General features: G+C 53.5%; 1 protein-coding gene across 1 annotated transcript in view; it reads left to right on the top strand.

Moving 5' to 3' along the window:
• Positions 1-11,945: 11,945 nt before the first annotated feature.
• LOC112119763 (mast cell protease 3-like) overlaps positions 11,946-12,064 on the top strand; it is a 1,473-nt gene continuing 1,354 nt past the window's right edge. The window contains exon 1 of the mRNA XM_026659532.1: positions 11,946-12,020. Coding sequence (XP_026515317.1) covers positions 12,009-12,020 — 12 coding nt within the window. The 5' untranslated portion in view covers positions 11,946-12,008. The remainder of the gene's footprint in view (positions 12,021-12,064) is intronic.

Genomic DNA, 12,064 nt, shown 5'->3' with positions numbered 1-12,064 from the left:
CAGACATGTTCGGCTTTTTGGCAATTCCCCCCAGACGGGGGTTTGAGTGCCGAAAAGCCGAACATGTCCGGGAAAAAGAGGACGTATGGTAACCCTAAGTGGTGTAGTGAGCTGGTGTGGCTCCCCGCCGCCCGAAGAGGGTCGAGCCCCGGCAAACCCTTGTACAGGGAGGTTTAGGTTGGATATTAAGAAAAACTATTTCACTAGGAGGGTGGTGAAGCACTGAAATGGGTTCCCTAGGGAGGTGGTAGAATCTCCATCTTTAGAGGTTTTTAAGGCCCAGCTTGACAAAGCCCTGGCTGGGATGATTTAGTTGGGGGTTGGTCCTGCTTTGAGCAGGGGGTGGGACTAGATGACCTTCTGAGGTCCCTTCCAACCCTGATATTCTATGATTCTTTGGGAAGACTGTCAAATTGAACCAGGATGGGCCTGCGGAAAGGCTCCGGTGTCTAGCCCCCTTCCTGGGTCTCAAGCCCATAGAGCTGTTTAGCCAGATGGGCGGGGTGGCAGACTGGCTCCAATTCCCAGCCCCAACATATATGTCATATATGACTCTCCTGGGCTCAGGCCCCTCAGACCCCCAGTGGGAGCGGAAGGTGGTGGTGAATGGGGAGACATTCCTCGGGTGGCGAGACCCTGGGACCAAGAGAACTGTTGTCAGACCCCGGGTGGTGCAGTTTCACCAGATGCTGAGGGGCTGTGTGACCTGGGTGAAGGTCCCAGGATGAAGCCCCTCACCCTGCCTATGGCCCAGATCCCTGTGCAGACACAGGAGGGGTTGGGCTGGTAGTTGGGGTTCTCCAAGATACCGGCTGTGAGGTCCTGTTGGGGAATGACTGTGTCTCTTTGTGACAGGATCCAGGCCCTGCTCCTGTAACGGCCTAGGATTTGAATTTGAATCCAGGGAACCAACTGGCTGAGACTGAAGTGGTCAGTGAAAATGTAAATGATCTGGCTGGCTGGTGGGAGGAGCGGCTGGGCTCAGGATAGATGCCTGTCTGTAACCAGAGCCCTGGAGCTCAGTGGGACAGAGAGATGCTCCCCCCTCCACCCTCCGCACAAGAGGTAGGTGGCTTATGCTGGCTCTGATGCGGTGAGCAAAGCAGCGGGCTCGCTGCCTGCCCTCACTGGGCCAGCAGGGGTAAAGCTGAGCCCAGGGGGATCGGAGACCCCAGCTGAGCGTGGGGAACCACAGCAGGGTGGGAAAGCTGCCAGCCAGGGCTGCCTTGTCCAGAGGGCCTGGGACAAGGGTAAAGCATGGATAAACCTGCCTGTCATAAAGGAGCCTTTTCAGAAGGTGGCCCTGGGCTTGGTGAGGGACGAATGGGAGGGGGATGTCTCCCCCAATGGAGAATCAGTGGTGGAGCATGTGCTGACTTTCCGGGAAAAGCTCACTGAGCTCATGGGTCCGGCCAGGGAGAACCTAGCCAGGGCCCAAGGGAGGCAGAGGGTCTGGGACAACCGCTCAGCCTATGGCAAAGGGGACCAGGTCAGTGTTCTCATCCCGGTGAGGAAGAATAAGCTGCAAGCTGCCTGGGACGGGCCCTTCAAGGCAGGGCCAGTGCAAGGATGTTTCGTGCCCTAGGCGAAACTTCCACCTTGCACCCTCCCCCCTCCCTGCGCCTAGGTCGCCTAATAGGTTGCACCAGCCCTGCTTCAAGGTAATCCAGCAGCTGAATGAGGAGAACGATGTGGTGGAACTGCCCAACTGGGCACCGAGGGGACCAGGTCAACGTGATAGATACATACTGTGACAGGGAGAGGCTGGTACTGGCCGTGTATGGCCAGTGGGAGAATGGGGAAGATCCTCCAGTGGGTCTCTTCCCTGAGACCGGAGCCGGCTCCTTGCTGGAATCAATTCCCCTTTCTGACCAGCTAACCCCTGCCCAGCAGGCAGAGATCAGAGAGATGCTGCATTCCTACCAACAGCTGTTTTCCAACAGGCCTGGGCTCACTAACCGAGCTGTCCACTGGGTGGAGCCGGTCCTCCCATCAGGTGTTCCCCATTCAGAGTAACTGGGAACACAGCCCAGGTCCTGGAGGCAGAGGTCAGAGACATGCTGGCTTTAGGGGTGATCTAGCCATCCACCAGACTTGGGGCTGGTCCCAAGGAAAGATGGGTCGATCCGATTCTGTGTGGCCTATTTGAAGTTCAATGCCATCACCATGTCTGGTGCCTGCCCATACCTAGGCCTGATGAGATCCTAGACAATTTTGGGGGGACTCAGTACCCCATGACCAGGGATCTCACCAAAGGCTACTGGCAGATGCCTTTGGATCCAGGTGCCAGGTTTAAACCTGCTTTTGTCACCCCTCTGGGGCTGTGCAAGTCCCTAGTCCTACCTTTTGACCTCAAGGAGGCGCAGGTCACCTACCATCCCCAGGTAGATCAGTCACTGAGGTGGATGGGGAATTTTACCCTACCGTACATGGATTATATTTGTGCCATTAGCCAGACCTGGGAGGACCATGTGTCCCAGGTGAAGAGGGGGCTGAGTCGCCTCCAGGATGCAGGGCTGACTGTAAAAGCTGGGACGGGCAAGGGGGGGATGGCAGAGGTGTTGTACCTGGGCCACAAGGTGGGGAGCAGCTGCCTAAAGCCAGAGCCAGATAAGGGGAGGAGGGGCGATCAGAGACTGGGCTGCTCCCCAGACTAAGAAACAGGCCCAGGCCTTTATTGGGGGGGGGGCACTACCGGAGGTTTGTGCCCCACTTTAGCTCTGTGTCAGCTCCCATCACTGAGCTATGCAGGAAGGGGAAGCCAGACAAGCTGGTCTGGACCAGGCAGTGCCAGAGGGCTCTCTGCATGCTGAAGGAGGATCTGGTCAAGGGCCCGGTGCTGGGAAACCCAGACTTTGACAAGCCCTTGTTCACCGATGCCCCAGACACAGGGCTGGGTGCGGAGCCGGCGCAGGCCAATGCAAAGGGGGAGAAACATCCCATCATGTACCTGAGCAGGAAGCTGCTGCCCCGGGAGCAGGGCTATGCGGCCATAGAGAAGGAGTGCCTGGCCATGGAGTGGGCTCTTAAAAGGCTGCAGCCGGATCTATTTGGGTGGCGCCTCTGTGTATCTGGACCACTCGCCCTGCCGTAGCTGCACCAGATGAGAGGGGCCAACACCAAGCTCCTGAGGTGGAGTCTGTCTCCCAGGATTATGAGATGGAGGTGGTCCACGTTAAGGGGAGTGCAAATGTTATAGCTGATGCTTTGTCCCAGAGAGGGAGGCCTGAACTTCCCGAGGTCACTGGCTAAAGTTCGGTCTCGAAGGGGAGAGAGATGTGACGAAGTGGGGATTTTCCCTTGTTCTATTGTGTGTGAGTGTGTGTGGGTCCTGCTGTTTTGCATGGATGCTGTGTGTGACTTTTGTGGAGGCTGCTCCAGCGGCCTGCATGGATGCTAAGGCCACCCCTTCATAACCTGAGACCCAGGAGCGGGGTGCAACCAGGTGACTCTGGCCCAGGAGGCGAGACAAAGGCCGGAGGAGGAGCAACGGACAGGGCAGGGGCCGGCAACTGGAAGCGAATCAGTCTTAGCTGGCTTGGGGCTCAGGGGGAGGACCAGAGCCCTGGCTCTGAGCTCCCCTCCCCCCAAGATGGACTTTGCTGAAAGTCACTGATTTCTGTGCTAACAAGTTCTTCCCTATACTGTGTTCCTGTCAACTAATAAACCTTCTGTTTTACCGGCTGGCTGAGACTCACTGCTGGCTGCAGAATGGGGGTGCAGGGCCCTCTGGCTTCCCCCGGAGCCCTACCCGGGCAGACTCGCTGCAGAAAGTGCACGGTGTGGAAGGGGATGCTGAATGCTCCGAGGTCAGACCCAGGAAGGCCGAAGCTGTGTAAGGTTCTTGTCCTGGAGACAGTCTGCTCAGAGAGAGGAGGCTCCCCAGAGTCCTGGCTGGCTTTGTAGGGAGTAGTTCCAGAGCATCGCCCGGTGACTCCGTGACAGATGGATGATGGATAAATATTTCAGAAGGAGGGAGGGATGGATGGATGATGGATAGATGTTGAAGCAGGATGGAGGGAGGGAGAGATGGAGAGATGGATCAGTCAAGCCTGCCGTGAGATTTCCCTCCAGTCAGAACTCTTTATTTTCCAAGACTTCTGCCTCTGCCCTAGCCGATTCCATTCTATGTTTCTTCCCCAAGTTCTTTTTAAAATTCATATCAACCTCCTTTGCTGGCAACCCAATGCCTCCATATCTCATCAAACTCTGTGGGGATTTTCAGGGAGGGGATAAGAGGGTTCCCTAGCTCGTAGCTTTCTGCTATATTAGATCACGATTCCTACAGAGGCCAACTCACCTACTTACCAGATTAGCGGTCAGGGTTACCAGTGTTATCAGTTGTTGGCTACGTGTGTGTTTTCTGAGTGTGCTGGTGTAGCCTGACCCAAAGTTGAGTAAATATAAATGTAACTTAAGGATTAAGAGGTTCTTGTTCCAAGATCAGGCCCAGTAAGATTATTATAAAATTATCATATAATTTGGGAACCCCGATGTGCACAGGTGCAACACTCAGACTATAGGAACTCTCTCTATATATAAATATATGATTTATTAATAATTTAGCAAAGATTATACACACACTTAAACTTAACAAAGCAGATAGAGATAACACAGAAAGTACATTTGTACGTCCCTACTTACACCCTTATCTTTCATACTTAACCATTATCTTTCTCATCACCGTCATCGTCCTCATCTTCCCTGGTGGCCATCATTCTGGCCCCTCCCAAGGTCTACATTTCTCCAACCTCCCTGCTGCCCCTGGGATGTTACTTTTATAGTAGGTTATGCTGACGCTGCCATGACCAGTGCATATTCAATAGAGGTCCTTATTTGTATTTCCTCTCCTTAAGGTGTCCGTTTTCTATAGGTTAGTATATGTATGATGTTACCCTATTAGCATACAGGTCAATTTGCTGTCATGGCAGCTTTACAGTCGGAGGTCCTATCTGGAACTTTCCAGATGTTGGTGTCAGCTACGTTCTGTGCTGGGGTCAGCTGGGTTCTGTGGGTGACTAATGTCAGTATTCTAGCCAAAATTCCCCCTCTGGCATACCACTTTCAGTTCCCTATAACTTATGAGTTACTTAAGTTTATCTATACCAAAGGTTATAGGCCTCAAGCCTCACACGATCTACTAAAGCCAAATCTTATGGATAAAAGCCTGTAGGTTCCTTGCATTACTACTAAATATAATAAAGCAGGATAACAAAGCAATGAATATAATACAGGTAAGCTGGCTCACTGGGCTACACTGGCCAGATAGTCTGTACAACAGACTTCAATTGAACTGTCCAAAAAGACCACAGACTTGGTTCATTGGCAAAGGCGCTCGGCCAGGTTTATTGCCGACAAAGCATGGTATTAGTGCCGTATAGATGGTACTCCTGTTCTTTTTGCGGATACAGACTAACACGGCTGCTACTCTGATAGATGGTACAGGTACACTAATACATGTATGCCCGTGACAATAGACTCAGCTCAGTGAGGGTCACTCCCCCCTCAGCCAGACAAGGACACTCCGTCTGTGACCCCCCCTTTTATACACTGATACAAATAAGTTACGTATTGCCCCTCTGATGTGGTTAGTTACCACCCTTTACCGTATACCTGTTGGTTCGATCAAAACATCTCTATCCATCACACTGTCATCTTGAACTTATCTTTAGGAGGGGTCAGTGTGTCCCTATATCATCTTCAGGAAGTGTGTTTAACTTTTACAAGGGTGTTTACCTTGTATTAAGATGTTCTGGCACAATCTTTCTGGAATGTGTTTACATTAATACTTAGTGCCTAGGAGTGCTTGTGATTTTGCCACACCAGCCCTGTCCTTGGCAAGTTCGTGTACTGGATACTGAACCTGCAAGTAGGCAACTGCTTCGTTACAGGGCTTCACCTTTGCTTGTAGCCTGAATCTTACAAACTTTACTTTATCTCAGCAGGGCCTGACTTTAAGTTCAGGCCTTAGATTTTACACCAGGCCCCTTATAGCAGGCCTCATGTCTCAGGATCTCTTTCTCCTACATCCTCCATGTCCATCCACACCATTTGATCTCTCCATCCTGCCATCCATCCCTCCCTCTTTCCCTATGCATATGCAAGTCTCCATCACTTCCTCCCTCCCCACCACCCCCTCCAACCCCTGACAGTGTTACCCATTGCTGTAGTATGTCAGCTGTGTTGATGCCTTCACCTCTGCCATGTTTGCTTGTTACTTTCACTCCCTGTCCTCTAGCTGCTGGCAACCATAGAGTGTTGTGACAATCAGCCTTCTTCAGTGTTTAATTCTTTCCAGGGCCTTTAGAACTGACCACCGCTATTACAGACAGCCAGGCTGGGATGTCCAGAGCCTCCTGCAGAGTGAGGCGTCTAAATCCCATGGACTTTCAATGGGTGTTGGACCCCTAACACCCTGACATCCCCTTTATAATTCCCAGCCCATCCTGTCAAGTGCTGGCATTTCAATCCCACATAAGTTCAGTGCTCAGCATCTCCCAATGGGGGGATGTGATAAATGGAGGGGGAGTAGCTCCCTTTTATAGACACCCAGCCAGCCAATTAGCTATAAAATCCCTACTAGTAGCTGTTCTCTTCTTGCTTTACCTGTAAAGGATTAAAAAGCCCGTAGGTAAAAGGAAAGGAGTGCGCATCTGACCAAAAGAGCCAATGGGAAGGCTAGAACTTTTTAAAATTGGAAAAAAACTTCCACTTTGTCTGTCTGTTGTTGTTCTCCAGAGAGAGGGGACAGAGCAGGGACAGGGCTGGAACTATGCTGTAAAAGCTTGTACCAGGTATGAAAATCATCATATCATACCGAGAAGCTACTCATTTGAAACCCCAGATATGTAAGTAGATCAGGAAATGTCTAGGAAGATGCAATTAGGTTTTTCTTCTATTTCTTTATGGCTGTGAACTCCTCTGTGCTAACCCCAGGTGCTTTTGTTTTGCTTGTGACCTTTAAGCTGGATCTCAAGAGAGTCATCTTGATGCTTAATTGTCTTTTTTAAATCTAGCAAAAAGCCTAAGTTTCAGATATATTTTCTTTCTTTTTGTTTTTAATAAATTTTACCTTTTTTTAAGAACAGGATTGGATTTTTGTGTCCTAAGAGGTTTGTGCATATGCTGTTTAATTAGCTGGTGGCAACAGCTGATTTTCTTCGTTTTCTTTCTCAGGCCTGGTCTACACTACGACTTTAATTCGGATTTAGCTGTGTTAATTCGAATTAACCCTTCACCCGTCCACACTACAGAGCCAGTTAATTCGAATTAAAGGGCACTTAAAATCGATTTCTGTACTCCACCTCGACGAGCGGAGTAGCGCCTAAATCGATTTTGTTAATTCGAATTAGGGTTAGTGTGGCCGCACACCACCGAATTACTGTGGTTAAAGTAATGGGGTAGTGTGGCCGCACACCACCGAATTAATGTGGTTAAAAACCGAATTAATGTGCTTAGTGTGGCCGCGCACAATCGAATTTATACAACCTGTTTCCCAAATTCGAATTATCTAAATTCGGATTAATCCTGTAGTGTAGACATACCCTCAGCTCTTCCCCGTGGGGGGGGGGTGAAAGGGCTTGAGAGTACCACACAGGAAGGATTTCCCAAGTGCGCCTTCTTGGGTTCTCAAAAGGGGGTTTTTGCACTTGGGTGGTGGCAGCATCTACCCATCCAAAATCAGAGAAAAGCTGTAACCTTGGGAGTTTAATAGCAGCCTGGAGTAGCCAGTATTAATTTTTAGAATCCTTGCAGGCCCCCAGCTTCTGCACTCAAAGTGCCAGAGTGGGGATTCAGTCTTGACAAGGGATATGGGGAGATTTTCACAAGCACCAAACATTCAATGGGCCCCCCTAGTACATATGGCCAGGAGCAGGTACACACAGGAGTCCACTCAGCCCCTCAATCAGTGCAATGGAAACAGCGTCTCATGGGATCCAGTCTCTCAGTACACAGCGACCCTTCATGTGAGGGTGGGTGGTAAATTGACACAGGGCCTTTCTCCTCTAGGGGGTGCTGACTGCAAACGAGACCTAGGGCAGAGACTGGCTTGATCAGGGTGGGAGGGGGTCAGGAATGGGACATGGGGCCTTTTCCCTCTAGATGGTGCCAGCTCCAATCTAGTCCCAGGGCAAATACTGGTTGGCTCAGAAGGGGCAGGGAATGGGACATGGGGTCTTTCCCCTCTAGGGGGTGCTGGCTCTGACCAGTCCCAGGGACAGGGACTGGCTGGCTCAGAGGGACTGGGAATGGGACATAGGGCCTTTTCCTTCTGGGGGACACCGGCTGTGGACAAGCCCCAAGGTGGGGCACTGCCTGGCTCAGGAGGGTGGGAAATTGGACATGGGACCTTTCCCCTCTAGGGGGCACCATCTCCAAACCAAAACTGGCAGGCTTAGAGGGGTTAAGAATCAGATTCACTGTTTCTGCCCCTGTCCCCAGTCTGGGTGTCTGTGGTAAGTGATGCTGTTACAGACGAGCAGGATCTGGTCTCCCTGATGCACATCCCTCCCCCCGGCTCACAATCGCAAGGCGGGGGAGGCAGGCAGTTGAGAAGGATCAAGGGACCAGAGCCCAACCAGCAGCTAAGCTGAGTCTTAGTCAAACCATGGCTCCCACCACAATAGCACAAAGCTGGGGTGAGAGCAAAGACTCTGTTGTTAGCTGCTGAGCCACCTCCCCAAGCTCCGCTCCAGATGTGCGCAGTACCCAGCTGTGCACAGCTGCCAGGGGCATAGGGGGGTCCCAGCTAGGTGTGTCCCCAGCTGTGCCTTGCACCAGAATGGGCAGCCCCCAGCTGGGCAGGGCTCCTGGGGCTCAGCTGTGGGGGTTGGGACCCATCTGGGCTTGATCTTCCCTCCCAGCCTGTGTGGTGGCATTTCCAGGAAAGGAGAGGGCTGAGGCCCCACGTGGCAGAAGGAAACATCACACTGAGGTGTCCCTCCCCCATGTCTGCTCCAATCCAGGCGCCTGGAGGAAGAGGCCAGCAAAGCTGGTTCAGTCGATGTCTCAGCCCTAGCCACATGCCTCACCAGGCGCGTGCAAGGAGCGGGGGGGCCAAGCTGCATCACGGCTCAGCTACGTGCCAGATGTGCACGGCCCCAGGCTGGACCAGTGCCCAGATGTGCCAGAGCCCTAGCTGTGGAAGGAACCAGGCCACAGCAGAGCCTTATTCCTGTTTCTTCACCTGGATGAGGAGGGAAGGGGTGGTGTTGCTTTCCAAGACATCAGGCAAGCAAGGCTGTTAGCCTGCAGCTGGTGAAGGTCCCAACCGGGCACAGGAGCGGCCCTGGTGCACTGAGATGCTGAGATGAGGCTGGGTTAACCAGTCTCATCTCTTTTCACTTCCCCCTACTGCTCGGCAGGGCTGCAGGGCACTGTCCAGGGTGAGCGCAGCCCTGCGATATGCGATACCCGTGACCCCACCAGAATAGACTCTGCAGTCAAGGGGCTGCAGATGGTGACTCCCCTTTCCAAACTCCCCGCCAGCTGGTGTGGTGGGGGCTCCAGGCGCTGAGATGGCAAGTCCCGCATCCACACACTGGAGCGCATGACCCTGAGGTTTCCTGCCTTGCATCTGCGCTGCTCAGACAGGCCTGTAACCGACCTCCCAGGCAGATGCACCCCCAGCTGGGTCCTGACAATGCTGCTCCTACTCCTTCTCCCCAGAGCTGGTGAGTGGGGGTGGGTCATAGTGGCCCCAATGTGCACAGCCACCAGGGGGCGCAGGGCCTCAGACATGCACAGCCCCCAGGGGGTTCAGGACCCCGGATATTCATGTCCCCTGGATTACAGGACCCCAGATGTGTGCAACTCCAAGGGTGCAGAACCCAAATGTGCACAGGCCTAGGGGTGCAGGACCCCACATAGCCACAGCCCTGGAGGTTAGGAGCCCCAGATATGCACAGTCCCATGGGGGCAGGAAGCCACATGTGCACAGCCCCCCAGGGATGCAGGACCCCACATGTACACAGTCCCCAAAGGGTGCAGGGCCCCATATATTCACATGCCCAGAGGCTCTAGGGCCCCAGATGTGCATAGCCCCAAGGGTTGCAGGCCCCAGATGTGCACAGCCCCAAAGGATGTAGGGCCCCAGAAGAGCACAGTCCTGGGGATCAGAGTGCTAGATATGCACAGCTCCCAGGGGGTGCAGGGCTCCAGATGTCTATAGCCCCAGGGGATGCAGGGCCCCAGATGTGCACAGCTCCAAGAGAGCAGGGCCCCAGATATGCACAGCCCCAGGCGTACAGGGCCATAGATGTCCACATCCAAAGAGTTTGCTCTCTGCCAGCTCTGCAGGGTGGCTGGTGAGTCCCTTATGCTACTTGTGAACTTCTCCCCAGCAGGATCCAGGGCTGTGGTTTACTCTGAGTCAAGCATCACGGGAGAGTGGGGGGAGCAGCCCCTCCCTTTCCTTTTCTCCTGGCCAGTTCTATAAGTGACCCCAGAGGCAGATGCATCACCTTCTTCCCCAGACCGCCTCTGAGGATGCTGCTGCTGCTCCTGTTTCCCATGGTCTTTCCCCTGCTCCCCGGGGCTCAGGCTGGTGAGTACAGGAGGGGATAGGCCACCCTGGCCTCATAGGGAGTGGAGCCTGGCACTATCGGACCTGTCTGCAAACCCAGGCTCCTCCCCAGAGTCAGATGCTTCCACCAGGGCCATCGGTGTGTCCCCAGCACCCAGCTGGAGTGCGCTAGGGCCTGGGGGGCTCTTGGTTTATGCCCAGGACCCAACTGGCGAGCTTCAGGGCCATGGGGTCTGGGGATGGTTATTGGTGTGTATGTGCCCTGGACAAAGCTGAGGTGCCCCACAGCCATGGGGTCTGAGGGTATTGGTGTGTGCCCAGGACCTAGCTGTGGAGTTGAGGGGTCTGGGGGCAGGTGGGCAGGGAGCTAAAGGATGCGGGGGAGAGGTGGGGGCTGATGCTACCATAATAAATTGCCTGAGAGGGAGGCGACAAAGAGAAACTCAGTGAGGGCTGATGTGAACAGCCAACTCCTAGACAGAAAATGCAGAGCTGTGCAGCCTGTGTGGGTAGAGCAGGGATGGCTGGGAGCCAGGACTCCTGGGTTCAGTGTCCGGAGCTGGGAGGGGAGTGGGTTCTAGTGGTTAGAGTGGGTGATTGTGGGAGAGTTGAGCATCAGGACTCCTGGGTTCTTTTTCCAATTCTGCCCCACTCTGCACCAGTGATCTGGAGTGAGTCACTTTCCCATTGTGCCTGGATTTCCCAGTGTGTGAAATGGGGATGAGGATCCGTCCTTTGTCTACATGAACTCTGTGGGGCAGGGCTTCTCACTGTTTCTCTGCAGTGCCTAGCACAATGGGGGCTCATCTCAGGCGGTGTCTGCGCAGCACTCGGCACAACAGAGGCCTTGGTCTCATCGGGGTCTGTGCAGCGCTAAGGACAACGGGGGCTCTGATCTAGGTTAGCGGATGGGTACACCGGCTGGCTGGATTGGGAACCTGAACTAACTCCGTCTCTTGGCATCTCTGCCAGTGTTGATCATCAGGGGATGGGAAGCCCGGCCTCACTCCAGACCCTACATGGCCTTTGTGAAAATAGAGAGAGAAGGAAAAGGAGAAATCAGGTGCGGAGGGTTCCTCATCTGGGAGGACGTGGTAGTGACGGCGGCTCATTGTAACTGCAACATTGGGTGAGAAATGCAGGATCCCCTGCCCCTGAGACAGCCATTCTCCTAACCTGGGGCCACATAAAGCTGCCCCCTGCCATGCAGGGGAAAGGCACCAGAGCTCTGGCTTCTGAACATTCAGACTGAGTGCAAAGCAGAGTCTACACCCACCCACTTTAACGAGGTTAACGACCCATGACTGAATCCATAGTGTTGGCCTATCTGCAGCACCTGCATCTCCTTGTATTTCACAGCAACATCACTGTGCTGCTTGGGGCCCACAACACTGAAATAGATGAACCAGGGACGCAGAAGATCTTGGTACATCGTCGAATCCCCCACCCAGAATTCAATGGCATCACGTTTGAAAATGACCTCATGCTGCTGCAGGTACCACCCCCATCCCATCACCCCGCCCCCAGTGATCTCACACT

The sequence above is a fragment of the Terrapene carolina genome, unplaced genomic scaffold (genome assembly GCF_002925995.2).
Source record: "Terrapene carolina triunguis isolate 2854851 unplaced genomic scaffold, T_m_triunguis-2.0 Scaffold631, whole genome shotgun sequence".
Classification (NCBI taxonomy): Eukaryota; Metazoa; Chordata; order Testudines; family Emydidae; genus Terrapene; species Terrapene triunguis.
This window is presented reverse-complemented; position numbering and strand designations above follow the sequence as displayed.